This window comes from Lutra lutra, chromosome 10 (assembly GCF_902655055.1).
Source record: "Lutra lutra chromosome 10, mLutLut1.2, whole genome shotgun sequence".
In the NCBI taxonomy this organism is placed as follows: Eukaryota; Metazoa; Chordata; class Mammalia; order Carnivora; family Mustelidae; genus Lutra; species Lutra lutra.
The window spans coordinates 98,349,961-98,376,606 of NC_062287.1; the positions used below are offsets into that span (position 1 = coordinate 98,349,961).

Below are 26,646 nucleotides of genomic sequence, written 5' to 3' on the forward strand. Positions count from 1 at the left end.
CTATTCACTTATTTTTGTTATTTTAAGAACAGTGGATTCAGAGGGAAAGTTAAAAAAGAAAAAAAACGCATCTTCTTCCATAATGCAGAAATCAAGCCACTTCTCTTTAGTGCTCTCAAGATTCTCAGAGAACTAAGGAGCTATGAAAGCCATTTTTTAAATGTATACAACAAACGTTAAGACCTCTATGAAAACTTTAAATGGGTTCAGAGCCATCCTGATTGTTTTATACTATAATACTGTTGGCAATTTGCACCCCATCAATTATTTCGCTTATCTGAAACAATGGTCATAGTTTCATACCATTTCGTCAAAACATTTTAGCAACCATACGGGACGACTGGAGTGGAAAAATGAGGCTACAGTACCAACAGACTAAGCTTTCTGTAGAACGGCAGAACAAAAACCCCATTATCACCTCCACGTAGATATTGACATTTCAACTACTAGTTCCTTAACATTAATTTGCATTCCTGTTACTGGATACACAGCTTTGTCTGTGGACATGGGACAATTTTTCGTTGTTGTTGTTAAGATCTGATTCACTTTATTAAATGATGCGAGAATCAGGAAGCATCCCATCTAAAAAGTAGAAGGGAGCACCTATGGGACACTTTTTTTAAAAAATATTTTATTTATTTGATACTGAGAGAGGGAACACAAGCAGGGGAAGTGGGAGAGGGAGAAGCAGGCTTCCTGCTGAGCAGGGAGCCTGATGAGGGGCTCGATCCCAGGACCCGGGGATCAGGACCTGAGCCAAAGACAGATGTTTAATGACTGAGCCACCCAGGTGCCCCTAAGACATTCTTAAAATCAAAATATTTTGGCTCATCATTTCACATTTTAATAAAGTCTGAAATTAATAGTATGCTGATTTCCAAGTAGTCACTGCCTTAGTTTTCTTCAGAATTAACTTGTAATTTTAAGTCAAGTCACTATTTTTTAATAGAAACTCTTGATTTATTTCCTTCTTTTATGGAATCAACTAACACAAGTCATTTTTTTCCCCCCAAAGTTATTTCTCTCCAAATTAGTATAGGGTAAATTGTCCCACCTGTGGAATTCTCAGATGATTCTGCAGAATTTGATTCAGTGCCAGTTTTGTCTTTCGAAGTCTGTTTAGGAAGAGTCTCGTCTCTACTTTCTTGTGCTTGGCTCTCTTCCTCCTCCTCCTCACCATCTGGAAACTCCCACTGAGACTCGCCCGACTGTTCGTTTACATAGAAATATCGTCTATGATCCCTAAATTACAAGAAAGAAAACACATGTTTTAAGACCCATTCTCCTACAAAGACACTTCCATTTGGTCCTGTCCCAGGACAGCAGTCTGCTCTCACAGGGACGAACCTCTTCTTAATGGACTGCTATTCACAAAGGCAACAAAGAGCTTTGACAACGGAGAATGAAGAACCAACGATAATTCAAAGCTATTTGCACTGCCAGCAGCTCTGTGAATACAGCCCTGAGCCCTCTCATTCCAACAGATGACTTAGAAAACACCTCTCACACTTTTTTTTTTTTTGCCAATGCTTAACAGGCTTTCAAGTTGCATTAACGAAGGGACTCAATATCCTAGAACACTAATTTCCCTTCCAAAGAAGAGAACAACGAAGTTTGCGAAAGGTGACTCTTCCCCTCTTGGACCGTGGAATTCACATTTCATACTCTTGATATCAAACACAGTGAAAGCTAAAGAGAGGGAGAGGATCTGGGAGCTGAAAAATAAAAGAGCAAAGATTTCAAATAACGAAAAAAAAATCAAGAAAAGCCAAATATAAAAAGAAATATTTTCATCTGACCTGCTGGCAGAAGATAGTAATCTTGTTCTTCATTCACATCTTCAGGCACGAAGCTTTCCTTAACTTCACCGAGGTTAATCAGGAGTAGTTGCTTCCAGAGGTCCTGTAAAGCGCACAGAGCTCTCGCATGCGCTTAACCCCCAAGCCCGCCCTACTCCGTGCAACAACACTCTGGAGAGTAAAAACCAGCTTTGTCCATCTTGGGAAAAAATCCGTTACATGGAACACTTTAAACATTGCTTTTTGTTTCTCCGTGTGGCTGGCCCAGACTCTGTAAGTGCTTGCGGTGCTTTGCCTGCCCAGCACCGCTAACCGCAGCTGCTCTCAGTCTCCAGACAGGCTGTCATGTCGTCAGGTGGTGGTGATCACAAATCATGTCTGAGATGTCAAAGGTGAAAGGTGAAAAGGGGAGAAGAGTGCGTACCTGTCCCAGTGGCAGGACCAGCCTTTAGGAGTGGCGTTTATTTCATACTGTTTTAGTTGTTCTGCTGCATCCTGAAGTTTTCGTTTAAGGTAATTTCCATTAAGAGCCCCTTCCCTCCAGTCTGCAATCCGAGTCTAGAATCAACAAATAGAGAAATAAGTTAAAGACTTCTTGTTACGTCAAGAAGCAGCAGTAAAAGGAACATGTTTTCTGGTCCATGACTGTATTCCTATACTCTCACAAAAAAGAGAGTACACCAAGAAACAGAGACAAAAACAAAAAACAAACCATCTTAGTTTCATAAAAAATCTTGTTCGCTCTGCAGAGTTCTGAAAAATGAGACTGGACTCCAGTACTCCAGTACTTTCTACACTGCCAGCTCTCCAGGACCTGAAAACAAGTAGCAGTTTTATTTCCCCCTTTGGACAGTAAAATTCCTTAGCAATTTTACCTTTGTTTGGTAGATAGTTCAGTAATGTTCTTCATCAAAAACAAAAGTTCAGTCCTTAGGGAAGTCAGATTCCTACAGGAGAACTTCCTTACTAAATCATAACCTGCCATACTGTAAACTATGCAGGTGACAAACAGGACTCAGAACTTTTTTTTTTTTTAAGATTTTATTCATTTACTTGAGGAAGAGAGAGCGGGCAACCACGAGCAAGGGGAGCCGCAAAGAGAACAGAATTCCCACTGAACAGGGAGCCCAATACGGAACTTGATCCCAGAACCAAAGGCAGACACCCAACCAACTAAGCCACCCAGCCACCCCCAGAACTTTTCTTCTTAACAGATTTATAATCTCGTAGCACGTACAAAGTCTTTCAACATGACATGGTCTCATTTGATCCCTATTAATATAATTTTGTCAGAAAACGGGTCTATATTAAAATATATGCCCATTCACAGCCAGTGGAGCATGGAACTCTTGATCTCAAGGCCTTGAGTTCCAGCCCCACAATGGGCAGAGAGCTTACATCTTTAAAAAAAAATTTTTTTTAAGCTTATTTATTTATTTATTTATTAGAGAGAGAGAGAGAGAGAACAAGTGGGGGAAGAGAGAGACAGGCAGAGTCGATGCTGAACACTGAGCCCAATGTGGGGCTCAATCTCACCACCGTGAGATCATGACCTGAGCCAAACTCAGGAGTTGGATGCTTAACTGACTGAGCCACTCAGATAGTCCCCCGCCCAAACATTTTTTTAAATAAAATATACGCCTATTGAAGGTGGTATCAACACACATAAAATCTCAGTATTTACCTCCATAATTATGTTTTGCTTTATCTAATAAACAGTTTTATTTCCTGGGTTGGTGGTTCAAATATGCACCAATGTTAAAAATTTTAATTTATGGGGCACCTTGGTGGCTCAGGGGGTTAAGCTTCTGCCTTCAGCTCAGGTCATGATCTCAGGGTCCTAGGATCAAGCCCCACATTGGGTTATCTGCTCAGCGGGGAGCCTGCTTCACCTTCTCTCTCTGCCTGCCTCTCTGCCTACTTGTGATCTGTCAAATAAATAAATAAAATCTAAAAAAAAAAAAAAAAAAAGACTGCAAGCTTCAAGAGAGACAGTTTTTTTTTTTTTTTTAAAGATTTTATTTATTTATTTGACAGAGAGAGATCACAAGCAGATGGAGAGGCAGGCAGAGAAAGAGAGAGAGGGAAGCAGGCTCCCTGCCGAGCAGAGAGCCCAACGCGGGCCTCGATCCCAGGACCCTGAGATCATGACCTGAGCCGAAGGCAGCGGCTTAACCCACTGAGCCACCCAGGTGCCCGAGAGACAGTTTAAGACAAAATTTTTTTTAAGTTTAGGATTAAAACAAGACAGACAGGGGACCTGAGTGGCTCAGTTGGTTAAGCATCTGCCTTCGGCTTAGGCCATGATCCCAGGGTCCTGGGATTGAGTCCAAAGTTGGGCTCCCTGTCAGCGGGGAGTCTGCTTCTCCCTCTGCACCCCCCCATTTGTGGTCTCTAATAAATAAAATTTTTAAAAATATAAAATAAAACAAGTAAAACAAATGCTTCACACATACAGCATTTTAATCAATGACCAACCATGACCAACTGGAACCAAAAATGGCTAAATTACCTCAGTCTGTAGAAGCAGCACATGAAAGTTGGAGATGGACTGTCTATTAATGCCTAGGAATTCAAATTTACTTGTCAGGGTATTTGCCAGTTCTCCAATCTGAAACTGCAATGCAAGAAATGAAAAAAAGGAAGAAATAAATTTGAATCAGCAGTATTTTCTGTATTATGTAAAATCTTTCATTTTCTTAAATATGATTTAAGAAAAAGGGTCTGCCTAGAAACAGCCCTTCTTAAACAGCTGCATCTAAATAAGTTAAGTAGAGAAAACAAGATTCTAATTTAAGTAAACTAATTCACATAACAAGCAATAAATAATGACAAGTCTAGAGAAATTAAATGTATACATACTCTGAGACAACTCAGGATTCCGCAGGTATAAATAGATGTTAAATGATACAACTCCCAACAGTGTCCAAACTATCATTTATGCATTACTAACTCTTTTACTACCTACACACTGAACAAAATTAATTCTCCCAGTCCCTTTCACATGGTCTTACACTAGTCAGTGACTGGATAAATTCTTTCAGGTCAAAAGAATGTGCTAAATAGCTTTTCCAACATATCAACCTTTAAAAGCCTCATACTTACGTGGTCCAATTCTCATAACATGAGGCTTCAAATAAAACTGGAACCAAATTTGCCTTTGTGTAAGGCCAAGTAGTTCACACAGGAATTAAATTTGTGACTTTTAGGCTCTTCAATTCTTCCCAACTAGAAAAGCCTATATTTGATAAGCTATTATTGCTTTCAAATGAAGGCTTAACTTTTAAGAAAGCAATTAAAGCATTTAGAATTATAGATAATTTCTCTGCAACAAGTCTGTCTTATAATTCAGTATTTCACCCTGAAATATGACATTTCCGCCACCATAAATGATTTATATGTGGAGATAAAGATCACTGTACTTGCTAATAAAGGATGTACTTTAATGGTTGCCCAATTTTAAAATATTTGTTAAGGGGCAACGGGGTAGCTCAGTTGGTTGAGCGACTGCCTTCAGCTCAGGTCATGATCCTGGAGTTCCAGGATCGAGTCCTGCGTCTGGCTCCCTGCTAGGCAGGGAGTCTGTTTCTCCCTTTGACCCTCCCCCTTCTCATGTTCTCTCTTTTTCTCTCTCTCTCAAATAAATAAATAAAATCTTTAAAAAAAATTGTATGTCAGACCATATTAAGTAATATACATACTTTCAAATCCTGTTCTTCTTCTTTAGGCGCTGTTTGTGCTTTTATCTTTTCTGGAGATTCTTCTACTTCCATCTCTTTGTCTGAATTCTCATCTGTTTTTTCTGAAGTGTCAGCACCAGTTACTACAAAAGAAACCATGTGAAATTAAAGGACCGATACTAACATAGTATCCCATATATATTTTCTTATCCCTGTAGCAGAAGTATCTGTAAAAAGTTACTTTTTCCTTTGCCTGTTTTCCTTATTAAAGAAAACCTAATGATTTATCTACCTACTGTCTTTATAAAACCAAAAAACTTTATCCTTTATAATCACCTCTTTTTTTTTAAGATTTTTATTAATTTATTTGATAGAGAAAGATCACAAGTAGGCAGTGAGGCAAGGCAGGCGGTGGGGGGCGGGGAGGGCAGGCTCCCTGCTGAGCAGAGAGCCCGATGTGGGGTTCGATCCCAGGACCCTGAGATCATGACCTGAGCCGAAGGCAGAGGCTTAACCCACTGAGCCACCCAGGCACCCCTATAATCACCTTTCTTAAAGTCTATAAATAACAATTCGTTTACATTAGCCTGTTTACATTAGCCTTACATTAATCTCTGCTTCTCCTTTCTCCTTTATCTGTTTACTTTTTCTAATCTTCTATTCCAGAATATCACTGCTTTAATTACTTTTAAAGGCTACATATCAAACCTAGGATATATAAAGATTCTTTATGAATTGGGTTTTGAAAAAAAGGCTTTCAAAATCAGAGGAATATTAATTTTAAACTACCTAATAATCTTATTTCTGAACTGGTTAAGACCTGCGGACAACCTTTATTGGACCCACCTACTCTTCTGGTTGGTGATGTCTTTTAGTGGGAATCTTCAATAGGAAGAGACTTACCATCAACTTAAATGGAGTAACAGATATGAACTCTGGGTGTTTGCTTACCACTTACCAAACTAATCCACATATACAATGTAAATCAGTCTGTCATGAGTCTATCAGTCATTTTTTAAGAAAAATAACCAAATTTAAGGTTTTTCTTGACTCTGATTAATCCTTGATCTGAAGAAGTAATGTGACTTTTAATATCACCTTCAACAGCTTTTATCAGCCTAAAAGTTTATCCTAAGTACATAACCTCATCATATAATGGCCTTGTTCTTTATCACTAATATTCCTGCATTTTCAAACTGAAACCAACTTCTCCCACTTATTAGTATATAATTCATTAGACACCTTACATTTGGTGGTAGGTATAAGAATTTAACAACTGATACCACCGAGGCGCCTGGGTGGCTCACTGGGTTAAGCCTCTGCCTTCGGCTCAGGTCATGATCTCAGGGTCCTGGGATCGAGCCCCACATCAGGCTCTCTGCTCAGCAGGGAGCCTGCTTCCCCCTCTCTCTCTCTGCTGCCTCTCTGCCTACTTGTGATCTCTGTCAAATAAAATAAATTAAAAAAATCTTAAAACAAACAAACAAACAAAAAACAACTGATACCACCACAAGAACTCTAAGACTACAATATATACATATTTCTAAGATTTTATTTGAGAGAGAAAGAGAGCACTGAGCAGGTGGAGGGGCAGAGGGACAGGGAGAAGCAGACTCCACACTGAGCAGGACACCCAATGAGGGGCTCCATCCCAGGAGATCCATCCCCAAGATCACGTGATCCGAAGTCAGATGCCCAACCAATAACCACCCAGACACCCCTAACACTAGAATGTTTTAGAAGGCAATTAGGATCTATCAAATTAAAATGTACATACCCCTTAACGTTGCAATGTATCTCTAGGAATCTCCTAGTCCCAGTCTAGTAATGTATCTCTAGGAATCTACACTATATGACACTAAATCTACATAAAGATATATATACCAAAAATGTTTATTACAGCACTGTTTTTATTGTTAAGTATTATAATAAACATAAAGAATGAAGTAAGCACTCAAGTAACTACAACCCAGCATTACGGCGGACTATCACTGGTACTTCTGAAGTTCACAGTACCTCTGCTATCATGTCCACACCAGACATAATAATCTCTACCCCAATGGTTAAGTACCTTCCTTTAGTTTCATCATGGATAGGTTTTTGCCTATTTTCCAACTTACATAAATGTTAACATTACGTATTCTCCTGTAGCTTTTTTTTTTTCTGTAGCTTTTTAAATTCAACATTACTGTTTCTTAGAATCATGTTGATCCATATTAACTGTAGATCGTTCATATTTTACAGCTGTTTAGTATTCAATAGCAAGAATATATTGGAACGGGTACCTGGGTGGGTCAACTGGTTGGGCATCTGCCTTTGGTGCAGGTCATGACCCCAGATTCTTGGGATCAAGCCCTACATCAGGCTCCCCATCTCTCTGCCCACCCATTCTGTTCGTGCTCTCTCAAATAAATTTTTTTTATTATGTTATGTTAGTCACTATATAGTACATCATTAGTTTTTAATGTAGTGTTCCATGACTCATTGTTTGAATATTAACACAACAGAATTTATCCATTCCATCTTGGGACATTTGAATGGCTTACAGCTATTATTGGACAATACAAATGCAACATTATTTTAAGGAGTTAAACATGGACACAACGACAATGTCCACCTATGAAGGAGAGTTAAATGAAAATATCTTTGGGGCGCCTGGGTGGCTCAGTGGGTTAAAGCCTCTGCCTTCGGCTCGGGTCATGATCTCAGGGTCCTGGGATCGAGCCCCGCATCAGGCTCTCTGCTCAGCAGGGAGCCTGCTTCCCCCTCTCTCTCTGCCTGCCTCTCTGCCTACTTGTGATCTCTCTGTCAAATAAATAAATAAAATCTTTAAAAAAAAAAAAAGAAAAGAAAGTATCTTTACCACTTAGTAGTTAAAAACAATAATTTTAAACACTTTAAGTGAAAAAAGCATGTCGCCTAACAATCCATATGGTTAATCGCATCTATGGCAAAAATTACATATGCACATGTATACATTATACATACATACACAACTAGAAAATGAATATAGAGGAAAGGTCTGGAAGGATATAGTTAGATGAAGGACAGAGAAAATAGACTTCAGGGGTAGGGAATGAGAATAGGGAAAAGACAAAGGGGGTCTTTTAGATTCTTACTTCCTATTCTTCTATATTGCTGATTGAAAAGGAAAAATTCAAACAAGGTTGTTTGCATTTACTTATTACTGTGTTTTTTATTTGTAGTTTTTAAACCATAGGTATAAAGGATCTTCTGTTAGGGACACATAACTAAGGTTTGGTACACAAATCTTATTGCTAATTTTCCACTACAGAATTAAGGCCAAATGGAGATTAAGATATTAGAGGTTTTATTTTTATTTTTTTTAATATTTCATTTATTTATTTGTGAGAGAGACAAAGTACAACCCGGGGAGAGGGAAAGGGAGAAGCAGGCCCCCCACTGAGCAGGGAGCCCCATTTGGGGCTTGATCCCAGCACCCTGGGATCATGATCTCAGCAGAAGGCAGACGCTTAACCAACTGAGCCATCCAGGTGCCCCAAAATATCAGTCTGGTAACAGATTGGAAAGCCACAGCAGGGTGTCTTCTACATTACCCTGCACAAAGATAAGCTGGGTCCTCATGAAAGGACCAATCCATCTAAACAACTAACCAGAGGCTAGGCAACTTCTATACAGAGAGAACACAGACAAGGCTGCACTCGCCACAGGTGGTCCCTGCCAGCCTCGCTTACCAACTGTAAACAGTGAGCTAAGGAGAGCCCATGGGCTTAATACAGATCAAGACTACTACAGCAGGATTTCTTTAAAAAGCATAGTCAGAGGCGCCTGGGTGGCTCAGTGGGTTAAGCCTCTGCCTTTGGCTCAGGTCATGATCTCAGGGTCCTAGGATGAAGTCCCACATTGGCATCTCTGCTCAGAAGGGAGTCTGCTTCCCCCTCCCCCTCCCCCTCTACCTACTTTCGATTTCTCCACCAAATAAATAAATAACATCTTTTTTTTTTTTTTTTTAAAGGGTGGAATCAGTCTTGCTTTTCTTTTGAGGGAGAGGTAGTCCCCCACAATCAGTAGTGAATCTACAACCCAATGGACGGCAACTCTTTTTTTTTTTTTAAAGATTTTATTTATTTATTTGACAGACAGAGATCACAAGCAGGCAGAGAAGCAGGCAGAGAGAGAGGAGGAAGCAGGCTCCCCACTGAGCAGAGAGCCCGATGCAGGGCTCGATCCCAGGACCCCCCTGAGCCGAAAGCAGAGGCTTTAACCCACTGAGCCACCCAGGAGCCCCTGGATGGCAACTCTTAACTCTTACTCCTCCACTAGAGGCGGATAGAAAAAGAAGTGAAAGGAAAGCTTCCTTTCCAGCACTTCCATGAAAGGATTAAGTGTTACCTCCTTTTTGCTTAAGAGGGAACCAAAAAAGGGAAAGGATTTTCCCACTGTACCTTTTTTTTTTTTTTTAAGATTTTATTTATTTGACAGAGAGAGAGATGGCGAGAGAGGGAACACAAGCAGGGGAGTAGGAGAGGGAAAAGCAGGCTTCCCACTGAGCAGGAACCCTGATCCGGAGCTCGATTCCAGGACCCTGGGATCATGATCCAAGCCAAAGGCTGACACTTAACAACTGAGCCGCCCAGGCGCCCTCCCTCTACACCTTTCAACTCTGAAAGTTTAAAGTAAAACATGAATTACCAGTTTCTCCATTTTCTGGAGTCTCTCGCCCAGTTTTGCTGGAACTCCGACTGGTAGATTCTGGACTTGTAGCTCGAACAAACATCTTCCATTTCCCCCTTTTAGACATAAGTCTACGCATTCCATCCTGAGATGCTGGCTGGCTGATGTCAGAACACGGACTAGACCCTGACACACTACCATCTCCTTCCTCCAAGGCTCGTAGCTCTGCCTAAGAGGAACAGGACAACAAAGTTAAGAGTGTCATTAGCTGTTTACCAACATATAAGCATTTGTGAATATCAAGAATGATAACCACATATTATGAGAATTAAAATGCTTTGAGAACAGGAAGTGTTTCTCAATATACTTTTCCATCAGAGCCAAGCATTATACTCGTATTTTTTATTAGTATCCACTATATGCTTATTCATGATTGTAGTTAAAAAAACATCAATTTGAATGGGATAGGTCCCAGAGATCCACTGAGACAAATTTTCCAATATATGAACATAACAGATACAGTCTAACTTAGCTTGTCCCTCTCCATAGCTTCAAAATTTTTCAAAATGGAGAAAACTTCAAGAAGATATTCCTGTTACAACACCCATTAAGATTTTACTTCATATTCAAAGTAGTAGATGAAACTGTTCCAAGAAAAATCAGGGCAGAAAATAGGCAAAAACCAATCTCAATCAGGAAAGTTTCCTGTGGACCATCTTTCTTGAAAGGAAAGCACATGAAATTATTGATTCCTCTTAATCTTACAAGGCCCATTTAACTATGTGAACAATTCCATGGGTGATCACTGGAAGTCAACCTGTGCCTTAACCATGGGGTGAAAACCAAGTTACCACCAAGAATTTACAATGCTCATTTGTTAAGAAGCTAAATAAAAGATATATTATTCACTATATCCAGCTATCTTTAAATCAGAGCAGTATCAGTTTTTATTACCTATCAACTATCAAAAGCACCATCAGGAACCAAAAGAACTACAACTCCACAGTTCAAATTTTAATTGTATAAGCTTAAACATCACTAGATGTAAAGGTAACAAAATCCCAGTAATGGCAGTAAACTGAGCACAATGATCCCAGAGTCCAACAGAAGAGAGAAAAAGCATCTAACAAAAGCTTCAAAACCTTACTTTTTTTCTTTCCAAAACAAGCTCCAGCTCAAGGGTATCTTGTTCCTCTTCTTCCTCACTTTCTCCAGACTGAACAACACTGCAAAGATCCTCCTGAGACGGGTCTTCCATGTTGTCCAATGTAATCTCCTGTGGTTTTACTATCGTTGCTGCTTCTTCTGCTGTGGTACTGGTTTCTTTCACTTCTGTGACTGGTTCCGCTTCTTTACAAATTACTTTTCTTCTCCATCTCTCTTCTTCCTCTTTTATTCCCTCAGGCAACAAAGGAGCAAGCAGTGATGCTGCCACCCCTTTCTTCTCCTCCTCACTATTTGAGAGAGCCTGAATTCCTTCATTTACTTCCTATAAAGAGTAAAATAATCTCATTTATCTTAGGAAAAAAAATAAAGAAAAAACAACCCTCACCTGAATATATATTCAATTTGTTCATGCCAAAATTGACTATTTTTCAATCACTGGATATTCTCTTTTAAGATTTGAGAGAGCGAGAAAGAGAGGGAGGGAGAGAAAGCTTGTGCAGGGGGAAGGGCAGATGGAGTAGGAAAAGCAGACTTCCCGCTAAGCAGAGTTTGATGTAGGATTCGATCCCAGAACTCTGGTATTGTGACCTGAGCCAAAGGCAGACGCTTAACCAACTGAGCCACCCAGGTACCCCCAATCACTGGATTTTTTTTTTTTTAAGATTTTATTTATTTGAGAGAGAGAGTGTGCACGCACACAAGCAGGGGAGTGGCAGGCAAAGGGAGAGGGAGAAGCAGGCTCCCCGAAGAGCAAGGAGCCTGATGCGGGGCCCATTCCCAGGATCCTGGGATCATGACCTGAGCTGAAGGCAGAAGCTCAACTGACAGAACCACCCAGGCACCCCTACTACTGGATAGTCTTAAAAGCCACTGGCTACCAACAGATTAGTAATATGTTTGTACCATTTTCCTCACATGAATATAATACAAATATCGTTACTTTAAGAAAGCAGCATTTGAACTAGAACCTAGTTCTGGGTGGGATTCATAAATATCCTTATTCTTTAAGTCTAAAGCCAGGTTACCAGAAGCAGAATTTTAAAATGAAATAAGATCTGAGGTTTTTTGTTTTTTTTTTAAGATTTTATTTATTTGACAGAGACACAGCGAGAAAGGGAACACAAGCAGGGGGAGTAACAGAGGGAGAAGCAGGCTTCCTGCTGAGCAGGGATCCCAATGCCACGTTTGATCCCAGGACCCTGGGATCATACCCGGAGCCGAAGGCAGACTCCTAACAACTGAGCCACCCAGGCACCCCATTTTTTTTTTTTTTAAAGATTTTATTTATTCATTTGACAGAGAGAGATCACAAGTAGGCAGAGAGGCAGGCAGAGAGAGGAAGAAGCAGGCTCCCCACTGAGCAGAGAGCCCGATGCGAGGCTCGATCCCAGGACCCTGAGATCATGACCTGAGCCAAAGGCAGCGGCTTAACCCGCTGAGCCACCAGGAGCTGCAGATCTGAGGTTTTTTTATTTTTTTTAAAGATTTTATTTATTTGACAGAGACACAGCGAGAAAGGGAACACAAGCAGGGGGAGTAACAGAGGGAGAAGCAGGCTTCCTGCTGAGCAGGGATCCCAATGCCAGGTTTGATCCCAGGACCCTGGGATCATGCCCGGAGCCGAAGGCAGACTCCTAACAACTGAGCCACCCAGGCACCCCATTTTTTTTTTTTTTTTTTTTTAAGATCTGAGTTTTGTCAGTTGCCAATCACTGACTCTCAGTCTACCTGTCAGGCCCTTTGTCTGCAGTTCTCATTAGTCAGAGGGCCAAGCCAAGACCACCTGCTATTCCTGCCAGAGCCCCATCCTCTGTCAGTTTCCAGAGGAGCAGTAAAGGAGAGTCAGATGACAAGTGAAACAATAGTCTTTCAGTTCCTTCTCCTGAACCCAGCGCCCATCTGCCTTCTGTACTCTATCCGGGCCCTTCCAAGGCTGGGTTTTTCCCCCAATCAGGAGTAAAAAGAATCCAGGTCTTGGGGCGCCTGGGTGGCTCAGTGGGTTAAGCCGCTGTCTTCGGCTCAGGTCATGATCTCAGGGTCCTGGGATCGAGTCCCACATCGGGCTCTCTGCTCAGCAAGAAGCCTGCTTTCCTCTCTCTCTCTCTCTCTCTGCCTGCCTCTCCGTCTACTTGTGATCTCTGTCAAATACATAAATAAAATCTTTAAAAAAAAAAAAAAAAGAAAAAAAAGAATCCAGGTCTTTCCAGAAGTAGGCCACATTGCCTTGAACTTCCTCAAGTGTACAAATTAATGGTCACCCTTGCTCCACACATCCTTGAGACAGACCTGTAATTTAGATCAGTAACCTCCAAAACAGAAAGGATTCCCTTTCTAGAAACCAGTTTGTGTCAGAAGAAGAACTGATCACAGGACATCAAATAAGAGAAAGATAGGTTGGTACAGGATGATGAAATTGGGAGCTAGGCAGCTACCTCTCCGGAATCTTAGTTTTGGTCTTCATCCTCTGTTCACCTTTTTCAGATTTTCTATATACTACTGCCTGTCTCTACCACTCACCAGCCCTCCTTAAACTGCCCACCTTTCTATCACCCATTGCTCTACCTCCAAAACTGAAAACAATTCCGATGGCAAAACAGTAAGTCTGCTTTAAAAAAGAAAAAGTTTTGTCACCTCAACATATAACTGGATAATCTCCACCCTTCTGTATGACATAACTTCACACGCACACTAGAAAGGTGATTTAGAGGAAAGTAAAATAATTCTAAAATGAAACGTGTGATTAAACTTAAAGTGCCCATTTCCTTCATTGGGGTAATATTTAGTCTGTGTCCCTTCTATTATAAAGACCAAATTATTCTAAAAGTATGTGTGTATTTGTGTGTGTGTGTTTATTTTTAAGGAGGCTCCACACCCAACATGGAGTTTGAACTCACAACCCTGAGCAAGAGCTGCATCCTCTACTTACTTGAGTCAGTCAAGAACCCCATGAAAATACTTACCATACTCCCCATTTAAATTCATCATTTAAAATTCAAGATAAATTAAAATTCAACACACACACACACACTACAGAATATAACTTACTCTGTCTTACGAGGCTATAGAAATGCTTATTTTACTAATAATAGATTTTAATTTTTATGGCACCTTATCTTTAAAAACCAAAAAACAAAAAACCTACGTGGGGTTCCCAAAACAGAGCTATTCTGCAGTGGAAAAGGAGATCTGAAGCTCTGCCTGCTGCTCCCCCATCCTTCACAATGACCCAATGGACCTCGGCGGTACCCTAAAGTTCCAAAAGAACCACTAAACTGGACAATTGTTATAAATGCTACATATTAAATATAAACATTAAGTAAAGCTTTAAGAATCAGCATTTATTTATTTTCACATCTGGTTGTAAAATAATAACAGAAGATGTCTATACCTGTGCAAAAATAAGCCAAGTTCTTTAGATTTGAAATAAGCAAATAGGGCGCCTGGGTGGCTCAGTGGGTTAAGCCACTGCCTTTGGCTCAGGTCATGATCTCAGGGTCCTGGGATCGAGTCCCGCATTGGGCTCTCTGCTCAGCGGGGAGCCTGCTTCCCTCACTCTCTCTCTGCCTGCCTCTCTGCCTACTTGTGATCTCTGTCTCTCAAATAAATAAATAAAATCTTTAAAAAAAAAAAAAAAGAAATAAGCAAATAATAAGTCATGAAACTGACCTTTTTAACTTCTCGCTTGGCTATGACTGGTCCACTTTTACTACTGGAAACAGAAACGTTTTTCTCCTTAGTATACACGTCTGTATTAACCACAAAATTAGCTTCAGCACCTGTTACAGAACTAAAAACAAACAAAATATATATATACACACACATACACATGTATATATATCCTTAGCAAGAGAAACAAAAGGCAAATGTTATCAACAAAAGATAAAACTCTAACTTCCTTCTTAAGTAATTTCTTTTTCAAGTCTATTCTTACCTGGGTTGGTAATGTTGTATTCCCTGTACCTGGGTAGCAAGATACTGGGGTAATTCCCAAGTCACTTCATTTGTTTGTGTGTTCCAATAATAATAGCATCCTGTGTTCTCATCCCAGACTTCTTGCCAATCTCCCATCTCAATTCCAACTAAAAGAAAATAAAACAAATTTTAAAACACAAATTTCTAATCAACAAAACTAAAAAACCTACCGAATGGGGGAAGGTATTTGCAAATGACGTATTCGATAAAGGGTTAGTACCCAAAATATACTGAAAAACTTGCATAACTCAACACCTAAAAACCAAATAATCCAGTTAAAAACGGGCAGAAGTGGGGCACCTGGGTGGCTCAGTGGGTTAAAGCCTCTGCCTTCGGCTTGGGTCATGATCCCAGAGTCCTAGGATGGAGCCCCACACTGGGCTCTCTGCTTAGCAGAGAGCCTGCTTCCTCCTCTCTCTCTCTCTGCCTGCCTCTCCGCCTACTTGTGATCTCTGTCAAATAAATAAATCTTTTTTAAAAAATAAAAATAAGGGCGCCTGGGTGGCTCAGTGGGTTAAGCCGCTGCCTTCGGCTCGGGTCATGATCTCGGGGTCCTGGGATCGAGTCCCGCATCGGGCTCTCTGCTCAGCAAGAAGCCTGCTTCCCTCTCTCTCTCTCTCTCTGCCTGCCTCTCCGTCTACTTGTGATCTCTCTCTGTCAAATAAATAAATAAAATCTTTAAAAAAAAAAAAATTAAATAAATAAATAAAATAAAATAAAAATAAAATAAAAATGGGCAGAAGAGATGAACAGACATTTCTCCAAAGATGACATACAGATGGCTGACACATAAAAAGATGCTCAACATCACTCATCATCAGGGAAATGCAAAACTACAACAAGACAGGGACGCCTGGGATGCTTAGTCATTAAGTGTCTGCCTTCAGCTCAGGTTATGATCCCAGGGTCCTGGAATCGAGCCCCGAATCAGGCTCCTTGCTCAGCAGGAAGCCTGCTTCTCCCTCTCCCACTCCCCCTGCTTGTGTTTCCTCTCTCACTGAGTCTCTATCAAATAAATAAAATCTTGAAAGAAAACAAAATAAAAAACAAAAAAACTGCAACAAGGTATTACCCCACACGTCAGAATGACTAAAAACCGTAAGGAATATGGGGCGCCTGGGTGGCTTAGCGGTTAAGCCTCTGCCGTGGCTCGGGTCATGATCTCAGGGTCCTGGGATAGAGCCCTGCATCGGGCTCTGTGCTCGGCAGGGAGCCTGCTTCCCTTCTCTCTACCTGTCTCTGCCTACTTGTGCTGTCTCTCTGTCAAACAAATAAATAAATAAAATCTTAAAAAAAAAAAAAAAGGGATAGGTGCTCGTGAGAATGTGAAGAAAAAAGAACCCTCTTACAACTATTGGTAGGAATGTAAACTGGTGCACCCACTGTGGGAAATAGTATGGAGGTTCCTCAAAAAATTAAAAATAGAGCTACCCTATGATTTAGTAATCACACCACTGGGTATTTATTCAAAACACACAAAAACATTATTTCAAAAGGATAATATGCACCTCTATGTTTATAGCATTATTTATAATACCAAATTATGGAAACAGCCCAAGAATCCATCAATAAAAAAGGTGGTATATATACACGATGGAATATTACACAGCCATAAAAAAGAATGAAATCTTGCCGTTTCCCAACACAGAGCTAGAGAGTATAATGCTGAGCAAAGTCAGTCAGTCAAAGACAAATAATGTATGATTTCACTCATGTGGAATTTAAGAAACAAAACAAATGAGCAACGGGGTTAAAAAAAAAAAAAAGAGAGAGAGAGAGAGAAATAAACCAAGAAACAGACTCTTTTAACTATAGAGAACAAACTGATGATTACCAGAAGGGAAGTGGGAGTGGAGATAGGTGAAATACTTAATGGGGATTAAGGAGTGCACTCATCATGATAGACACAGAGTAATGGACAGAACTGCTAAATTAAGGGGGGAAAAAAAAGAATTACTAAATAATTATTATCGTACACCTGAAACTAATAAACACTGTATGTTAGTTATATAGGAATTAAAATTTAAAACTAAAAAAAAAAAAAAAAAAAGGCACAAATTTCTCCGCAATTCTGACCTCATATCCCAAGTCAGCTCTAAAGCCTTAACAATCTAACGCAGGGCTCCTCAACCTTAACACTGTTAACATTTAGGCTGGATAGTTCTTTGATGTGGTGGGGGGGGGTAGTCCTATGTAGTGTTTAGCACCCCAGATTTTACCCACTAGATGCACTAACAATTTCCTACCCCCTGTTGTGACAACCAAAAATGTCTTCATACATTGTCAAATGTCCCCTGGGGGGTCCAACTCCTCCTTCCTACAACCTCTTTGCATACATGGCTTAAAAAAGCAGTTTGAGGGGCGCCTGGGCAGCTTCAGTGGTTTAAGCCTCTGGTTTTGGCTCACGTCATGATCTCAGGGTCCTCACATAGAGCCTTACGTCGGGCTCTCTGCTCAGCGGGGAGTCTGCTTCCCCTTCTCTGCCTGCCTCTCTACCTACTTGTGATCTGTCAAATAAATAAATAAAATCTTCTAAAAAAAAAAGGCAGTTTGATAGTCTAAACATGTATCTTGAACCCCAAAAGAATCTTTAAAAAAATGGGAATGCATCTTTTTTTTGCAATTATTTTTCAAAATATACAATTATTGGGGCACCTGGGTGGCTCAGTAGTTGAACATCTGCCTTCAGCTCAGGTCATGATCCCAGGGTGCTGGATTAAGCCCTGCATTAGAATCCTTGCTCAGCGGGAAGCCTGCTTCTCCCTCTCCCACTCCCCCTGCTTCTGTTCCCTCTCTCGGTGTGTCTTTTAAGTTTTTAAATAAAAACTTTAAAAAATACATACACACACACACACACATATATATATATACACATACACACACATATGTATATATACAATTATTATCTTAGTAATTCTCAGAGAAAACAGTCCTCCTTATCATCTTCTAAACAGTATATTTAGGGGCGCCTGGGTGGCTCAGTGGGCTAAGCCTTTGCCTTTGGCTCAGGTCATGATCTCAGGGTCCTGAGCACCACATCAGGCTCTCTGCTCTGCAGGGAGCCTGCTTCCCCCAACCCCCACGCCTGCCTCTCTGCCTACTTGTGATCTGTCAAATAAATAAATTAAAATCTTACACATACACACACAAACCCATTGCTTTAAAAACAAACAAACAAACAATGAACTTAAAAGACCACAATCCTAAAGTCTGGGGCTAAAGCATAGGGGTTTTCATCTTTCGCAATGTCAATGCCGAGAACACCTTTAAAAATTGCACTTTAGATTTCTTTAAAAATCAAAGGATCAGGGATGCCTGGGAAGCTCAGTCAGTCAGGCGGCTGCCTTCGGCTCGGGTCATGATCCCAGGGTCCTGGGACTGAGTCCTGAATTAGGCTCCTTGCTGAGCAGGGAGCCTGCTTCTCCCACTGCCACTGCCTGCTTATACTCTCTCATTGACAAATATTTTAAAAATAAAAAATAGGGGCACCCAGGTAGCTCAGCCATTAATTATCTGCCTTCAGCTCAGGTCCTGATCCCTGGGTCCTGTGTTGGGCTCCTTGCTCTGCAGGAAGCCTGCTTCTCCTTCTCCCACTCTCCCTGCTTGTGTCCCCTCTCTTGCGGTCCCTCTTGTCAAATAAATAAATGAAATCTTTAAAAAAATTAAAAAGTAAAATAAAAGATCAAAAACAAACAAACAAAAAACCCCCAAAGGATCACACTTACCTCCTGCTAGTGAACACTGAGTATCATATTGCCACCCTGCAGTCTGAGCTGAGTCTGTTCCATTTGAAGTAGCAGAAGAAAGCGCAGATGTTGCTGATTCCTTTGGCTCTGGTCGAGGTGGAGTTGGAGGTGGAGCAGAAGCTCCTACAGGAGCTGCAGGCTGAGGAGCTGTTATAGCATCAATCTCCTTTAGAATGAAAACATTAACAAATGCATTAATAACCTCAAAACCAGAAAACTGGAGATGACAACCACTATAAAAAAATTCTAGGGGCGCCTGGGTGGCTCAGTGGGTTAAGCCGCTGCCTTCGGCTCAGGTCATGATCTCAGGGTCCTGGGATCGAGTCCCGCATCAGGCTCTTTGCTCAGCAGGGAGCCTGCTTCCCTCTCTCTCTCTCTGTTTGCCTCTCCATCTACTTGTGATCTCTCTCTGTCAAATAAATAAATAAAATCTTTAAAAAAAAAAAAAATTCTAGGGGGCACCTGGGTGGCTCAGTCGTTAAGCATCTGCCTTTGGCTCAGGTCATAATCCCAGGGTCCTGGGACTGAGCTCTGAGCTGGGCTCCCTGTTCAGTAGGAAGTCCACCCCCCCTGCCTGTGTTCCCTCTCCTGCTGTCTCTCTGTGTCAAATAAATAAATAATATCTTTTAAAAAAAAGTTCTACACAGTTTTCAGCTTCTTGAATCAAAACTCTCATCTCCCAACTACATAGAAGTTCCTCAAACCCTGTAATTCTCCCTTTTTCTCCTCCTTACAACCTTTACAGAAAGAAAAGAGAAGAGAACAGTGGGGAGGGACTAAGGAAGAGAGATAGAAGGGGAAAAGAAGGGAGCGGGAAACACGGAGTCTGACAAAAAAGTAGGCTAATCACTTGAGATCCAGGTCCCAAAGTGGCTTCAATAATTAAAAACCCAAACAAAAGCACCACTAACCGCTAGGAAGTTGGCCAGTGTACTATCAATATCAGCTGACTGGTTTCCATTTGCCTCTTTAGACTGTGCTGGTTTTTCTGAAACGTCACTCTCATCATCATCACTGTCAGCATATGCACCAAGTAAGCACAGACCTCCTAGAAGCAAAATGGTAAACAGTGTTAATAACAATGCCAGGATGCCCCAAGAAGTAGTCAAGAAAGAATATGACATGGTTCTTCAGTCAGAGTTTACATTTACTCTACTTACAGATTAGACCACAACCTCAAAATAAATCATCACTGAACTACTACAGAGAGATTTAAATTACATTATGCTTAGAGCTAATAAAATCATTCATTCACATAGCTGCTTTATATCCTTCTCAAAATACACAATCATTCAACCTCATACTCTGTCAAAATAGCAAATGGTAAATCTTGATTTTAGAATTTGTTGCTTTATGTGTCCATCCCAAATAAGCAAGCCAATTAGGGTTTAGTAGATGGAACAAAGAGATTTTTAAACTAAAAATCTTTCTTTAGTGATTTTTCCTCAAACAAGAAGCAACAAATAATAATGGAATTCTAAGTGCTAGGATCAAAGCATACAACAAAAACCCAGCAACTAATCACCAATGTCTTCCTCAAACTCAAGACGTATCAGGTATGGCCTCTGTGATGCTGCTATGTACGCCATTTCCTTTTGTTCTACCTGTGGCCACTCTGTTACAATTAAGCAAGCATATATATTCTTTTTATAGATCATTTCATTATAATAAGTACATTAAATGTTAAACACCAGCTAAACTTTTTAGCTATCAGTAAGATAAAATTTCCCAGTACCTGGCAACATTCTATGTTCTCAATAAATATTTGGTAAATGAACAGACTCATCAGAAAGTAAAATACAGTTTTACCATAATTCCATAAATGAATTCATGAAATCACCTAAAAATAAAAGTTCCTTTTATTTATCATAGTTCACATTCATTGCTTTAGTCATATACATCTTGCCTTCATTATTTTTAGTATAGAAGTTCTTGTACTAAATACCAATTTCTAAAATATTTAAAACTGATTAGGAAGAGTTTTATTTTCTTTAAATTTTTTCTGATTAGGAAGATTTTTAAGTGGATATCTGACAGTTCTCCATTTTCCAATTACCAAGTATTTTATTTCTCATTTTGTGGCATGTCCATCAACTTTCCTGATTTTCTGATAAGAGGTAATAGCCCAGTAAGGGTAGTAATATGAAAAGAAGCCTTTGCGTATGAAAAGAATCTGCACTTTAGTATTCAGCACTGATGTTTCTGGGTGATGGGGGGGGAGGGTGGGAAATTTATAAATACTTCCTACAGGAAATTATATATATAATCATCTAGATCATTAGCCTTAATTCCACATCCTTTGGTAAAAGGTTCCAACCAGATAAGCTGCATGGAATTTTTATTACAAAATTCCCCAAGCAGGGGTAGGTAGTTCCCCAGACTCAAAGTTGGTCTCACAGGCGAGAGGTTTAGCCAAGGCCCCACCTATTCCTTTTTTACCTCAGAGCTTTTCACAGTACACACATCAAACCTCTTTCAAGCTAGTAACATAATGACTGTTAAAGAGCAAAATAAAATGATTAAACGCAATATATTGGGGAAATAGGCATACTTAATACTGTAGAGACAACATAAATTATTTCTTAAGAATAATGTGGTTACATATACCAAGACCCACAAAACTCTTCAAGTTTCTTTCAGCTACATAATCCCATTTTTCAGAGTATAACCCCCAAAATAATTCAAAAATTTTTTCACACACAGATTCTACAGCTTTATTAAGTAAATAAAGCTGTGAACAACTCAAATGCTCTCAGGGGACTCGTAAAGCAAATTACAGCACAGTACCTGATGCAGTACTAATTCATGATTAATCAGATCATTATAAGATTACATGAAATAATGCTAAGGGGACAGAAAGTAATGCTAAAGGAATAAAAGCAAGATAAAAGCAAGTTGTGAAATGCATGTAAGTTCTAATCACATGAAATTTAGTTCATCACTGATAAGGAACAGGCATGAATTTAGAGTAACAATGAAAAAAGTCCTAAGTACTATGTAAAATTACTTAATTAAAAAAAAAAAAACAAACAAACCGCATGGGACCTACTCCAGACTACTACTGAGATGTTGTTTCTACTTAAAACCAGAGGAAGCAAGGACATTCTTCAGAGCCATAGTCCTTAGCAGTTTTGCTTTTTTTTTTTTTGAGAGGGATGCTGACTGTTCAAACCTCCATAAGCACCATTTGCAAATCAATCTACATTAGGTGGAAAATTATTTCTTAGGTGTATACCTTACTTGTAAGTTTCAAACAGTAACTGTGTCTTATTTCTAGTAACTATAACATTTAAACGGTTTTAATTCTTTTGGTCATAGAAACTATTAACAATCAATAGGCTAAAAGAATCATAGTAGTCTATTGATCTAATTTCAGAGGCTACTCTGAATTTCTCCTTAGAGAATTTCATATGCATATTACCCTAATGTTCTTCTGCATAAAAGTATTAGATATGCTTGCTCTACTGTATTATAAAAACATTTTAACAACTTTTTTTTTGAAGTGTCAAATGGGAGCAGAGAGGAACAAGCATCTATTATTTCAGGTGTATTAATATAGCATACAGAAACCTCCAAACTTAAAAGAATAAAATTATTAGATGTTTAGTACAAAACGTATTTTGATCTTTCAAGACATATAAAGAATGGAGAAAACTAACATTCTTGGCATTTCCTGTATATCCGAATATTCCTTAATGCTAAAAAAAATATTTAATAAGGGCAATTTTCAGCTCCAAAAGTATTCACTAGGTACCTCAAAGCACTGTGCTGGAAAAGAAATGCACAGAATGAAAGACATCCCTGAGGTCTCTGAAGAACACCAAGCTGGCAGGCGAGCCAGAAAACTACAAAACAGCATTAGAAGAAAAGCAGTACAAAGTATCTTGGGTACAGAGAAAAAGCAACAACAAATTTTGCTTTGATTAATGTGTATATACCAGCAAGCCCCAATTTTACTTTCATTTTCAAAAATTTTAAATTTCCATTTATGGGAGAACAATAAATTTGCGACACTGAAGCATTCAACAAAATATATACAAACCCAATTTTATCTTAATGAAAGAAAGACCTTGTAGAAAACATGAAAAAAAAATTGTACCTGTTGCTTTAACGGCTGTAGGTCTGGTGGTCATGACTGGTTTGGGAGGATTCTGAACTCTGGGAACCTCCACCACCACTTCCTGCTCATCTGGATTTTAAAAAAAGAACAAAAGAAAACCAGTGTGCCAATGGACCAGAGAAAACACTACAAATGACCAAACAATCTTCGATTTGACCTTCCCAGTCTCTATTTCACCAATTTGAAAACAGGGTGTGTAAATTCATCACCGACCCAAATAATCGGGAGACGATAAACAAGCATAACTGGCCTCTTCCACGTGACTTTAACATTAAGAATATGATTATGGTACATGAAATACATCTGAAATAATTTAAACGTTTAAAAATACACACACAATAAATCTCCGGGCTACCACCGGGCCTTTACAACAACACAGCTATAGCTACCCGCCCCCCCCCCTCCCCGCACCGCGCAGGAACTACCCAACGTGATTTTTTAGCGCCTGAAACGGTCGCGGCTTCTCGGGCATCTGGCTCCCGCAGCAGCGCTGCAGTTACTCTTAATCCAAGACCATTCTGGGAACAAACAAGTACTCGGGAACGCACCAGTTTCACTTCTAAAGGAATTTGGGGGCTACAATAAAATGGGTTTGCTGCCTTCTAGAGGGTCCCTCTCGGTTTTGACAAAAACGAAGGGAAAGACACATGACGTGTGTTGGAAAGCCAGGTTCCCGGTCTCGAGGCCTCGGACGAGAAGCTCGTACTTTCACAAATATCCGTAAGTTATGCAAAGCCGAGACTGCACATCGAGGAGACTCGGGATGCCAGGCCGAGCCCCGCACCAGAGATGGCGCCTCTCGGTCAGTCGGGCGGGCGCGCACGGCGCCGCGGGCCCCTTGCGCGGCCCCGGGGCCCACAGCGGTCCTCCCCTCGGGCCCCACGCAGCAGGCCTCGGATGTGCAGGAAGCCCCCCCACCCCCGGCCTGGATTTCTCCTCCTCCCACAGCCCTCGCCGTAGGCCGCAAGCCCCGAGCTCGAGTTTCGGACTCCCCACCTAAGTGTCGGGGCCCCTCGCGCACCTTTACTTTCTGAAGGCGAGTCGTCCGGGGCCGCGGCGGCAGCAGTCACCGTGGTCGTCGTCGTCGTAGTCGGCGGTGGCGCCGCCGGAGCTGGCTGGCTGGGCGCCGCCACCGTCGAGTCCGGTTCCGCGTCGGGTTCCGGCTCCGGATCCCTGCCCGGCGTGTTGCTTCGGGGCCCCGGCGGAGAGAGCTGCAGGATGGGCCTGCGGCCGGGTACCGCCCGGGACTTCTTCCCCATCGCGAGCCCGAGCGCGAGCCGCGAGCGTCGGCCAGCCGAGAGGGGCGGGCGCTCGGCTCGGCGCTGCGTAATCAATATTCATGGACCGCGACACCGCCTCCTGAGAGAATCTGCTTTTAACCGGCGGAGCGCGCGCCCGCGCAAGCGCCTTGGGTCCACTACGCTCTTCTGGCTCCTCCCCTCAGAGAGGAAGGGCGGGCTTTACCCACGATGCTAGGCAATTGGCTGTTTTGATCCATCGAAGGAGCCAGGAGCCAATGGAAAAGGAAAAAGAGTCAGAGTCAGGCCAATAGCGCGGAAGGGCCTGAGTTAGAATGACTTTCTATTACGTCGGACTCCACCCATGCGTCTTTTGCGAAGTCTTTTCTTTATCCCGTAGTCCTCCATCTTGTCCCTCTTCTCGGCTTGCTGTTGGCTGTATTGTTTTGTTTTGGCCTTTGGGAAGCTGTGCTGCATTTCAGGCCCTTTCTAGACTTTCGTCCTGATTATTGTGGCTTACTTTGGGTATGACGAACACTAAATAAAAGAGTGTTGTTTTTTTTTAAGATTTTGTTGATTTATTTGACAGAGCACAAGTAGGCAGAGCAGCAGGCAGAGGGAGAGGGAGAAGCAGGCTCGCCACTGAACAAGGAGCCCGATGCGGGCGGGGCTCGATCCGAGTATCTGGGAATCATGACCTGAGCCGAAGGCAGCTGCTTAACAGACTGAACCACCCAGGCGCCCTAAAATAGTGGGTCTTTATGCTTTTGTAAATTCTTATCAGCTGGAAAAAAATCACTAGACGTTATACTGCATAGGAGGAAAAATCCTAAATTATTGCGATGGGGTACAAGAGCTTACCAAGTCTAGTCCATTGATTCTCAACCTGCTTTATAACCTGCTTTATTAGATTTATCTTCCTTTAGTCCTCCACTCCCCACCCCCACCCCGTCCCCTTCTTACCCCTCTGGAGCCAGCCAGCTAAAGACTAGCTAATACACTATCACATAGCAAAACTCTCCATTCCTCAATATCCAGCGCAGGCATTATCATCTCTCAACCTTGTATCAGTGCTGAGCCCCTCCCCAGTGCTTGACATTTTGGCGTTAAGTCCGTTATATCCGTTTCCCTCTTCTCAATCTTAAGAAATTGAGTGTATTTATTTTTATATCCCCAGCGGTTCAGTTCTTACTAAAACATACTAATAATACCTAACATTTATTGAGCCCTTACTATGTGTGAGCCACTGTCTAAGCGCTTTGCAAGCACAATTGTAGGGGTTGCCTGGGTGGCTCAGTCCGTTAAGGGGTTGCCTTAGGGTAAGGGGATGGAGCCCCATATCAGGTTCCCTGCTGAGCAGAGAGTCAGCTTTTCTCCTCTGCCCCTCCCCGCTTCGTGCTCACTTTCTTCTCTCTCTCAAAATAAATAAAATCTCTTTTTTTTTAAAGGTGTTATTTATTTATTTGAGGAGAAAGAGAGAAGCAGAGGGAGAGGGAGAAGCAGACTCCCTGCTGAGCAGGGAGCCCCATGCTGGCCTCGATCCCAGAATGCTGGGATGGTGACCTGGGCTGAAGGCAGCTGAGCCACCCAGATGCCCCCAAAAGAAATAAAATCTTAAAAAACAAAAAAACAACAACCAAGTATAGGTGTATTTTATTCTCACCAGAACCCTGTATATCATTATCCATAATGTATAGATGATCCCTCAGAATGTTTCTAAATTTTTATCTTATTTTTTTAAGATTTTGTTTGAGAGAGAGATAGAGAGAGCACAGTGGAGAGGAGTAGATGAGCCGGACCTGGGGATGATTTCAAGGACCCTGGGATCATGACAGGTACTGAAGGCAGATGCTTAAATGGCAGAGTCACCCAGAAGCCCCCATTAAGATTTTTTTTTTTTAAAGATTTTATTTATTTGACAGAGAGAAATCACAAGTAAGCAGAGAGGCAGGCAGAGAGAGAGGAGGAAGCAGGCTCCCTGCTGAGCAGAAAGCCCAATGTGGGGCTCGAACCCAGGACCTGGGATCATGACCTGAGCCGAAGGCAGCGGCTTAACCCACTGAGCCACCCAGGCGCCCCAAGATTTTAATGTTTTTATTGATTATTTTTATTAACATATAATGTATTATTTGCCCCACGGGTACAGGTCTGTGAATTGTCAGGCTTACACTTCACAGCACTCACCATATCACTTACCCTTCCTAATGTCCATAACCCAAAGATTTTTTTTAATCATTATTATTTTTTAATAAACATATAATGTAGTTT

General features: G+C 41.1%; 1 protein-coding gene across 2 annotated transcripts in view; it reads right to left on the reverse strand.

Moving 5' to 3' along the window:
* Positions 1 to 24,496, reverse strand: part of FNBP4 (formin binding protein 4) — a 42,657-nt gene extending 18,161 nt beyond the window's left edge. The window contains exons 1-12 of one of the 2 annotated variants that reach the window (XM_047690622.1): positions 24,168 to 24,496; positions 23,120 to 23,209; positions 19,932 to 20,068; positions 19,000 to 19,186; positions 15,234 to 15,381; positions 14,969 to 15,089; positions 11,283 to 11,624; positions 10,154 to 10,364; positions 5,501 to 5,622; positions 4,312 to 4,416; positions 2,224 to 2,357; positions 1,055 to 1,242 (exon numbers count right to left, since the gene is read on the reverse strand). In XM_047690622.1, coding sequence (XP_047546578.1) covers positions 1,055 to 1,242; positions 2,224 to 2,357; positions 4,312 to 4,416; positions 5,501 to 5,622; positions 10,154 to 10,364; positions 11,283 to 11,624; positions 14,969 to 15,089; positions 15,234 to 15,381; positions 19,000 to 19,186; positions 19,932 to 20,068; positions 23,120 to 23,209; positions 24,168 to 24,399 — 2,017 coding nt within the window. In that variant the 5' untranslated portion in view covers positions 24,400 to 24,496. Of the gene's footprint in view, positions 1 to 1,054; positions 1,243 to 2,223; positions 2,358 to 4,311; positions 4,417 to 5,500; positions 5,623 to 10,153; positions 10,365 to 11,282; positions 11,625 to 14,968; positions 15,090 to 15,233; positions 15,382 to 18,999; positions 19,187 to 19,931; positions 20,069 to 23,119; positions 23,210 to 24,161 lie in introns of both variants that reach the window. The other variant, XM_047690621.1, reaches the window with a different exon arrangement.
* Between the last annotated feature and the right edge of the window lie 2,150 nt (positions 24,497 to 26,646).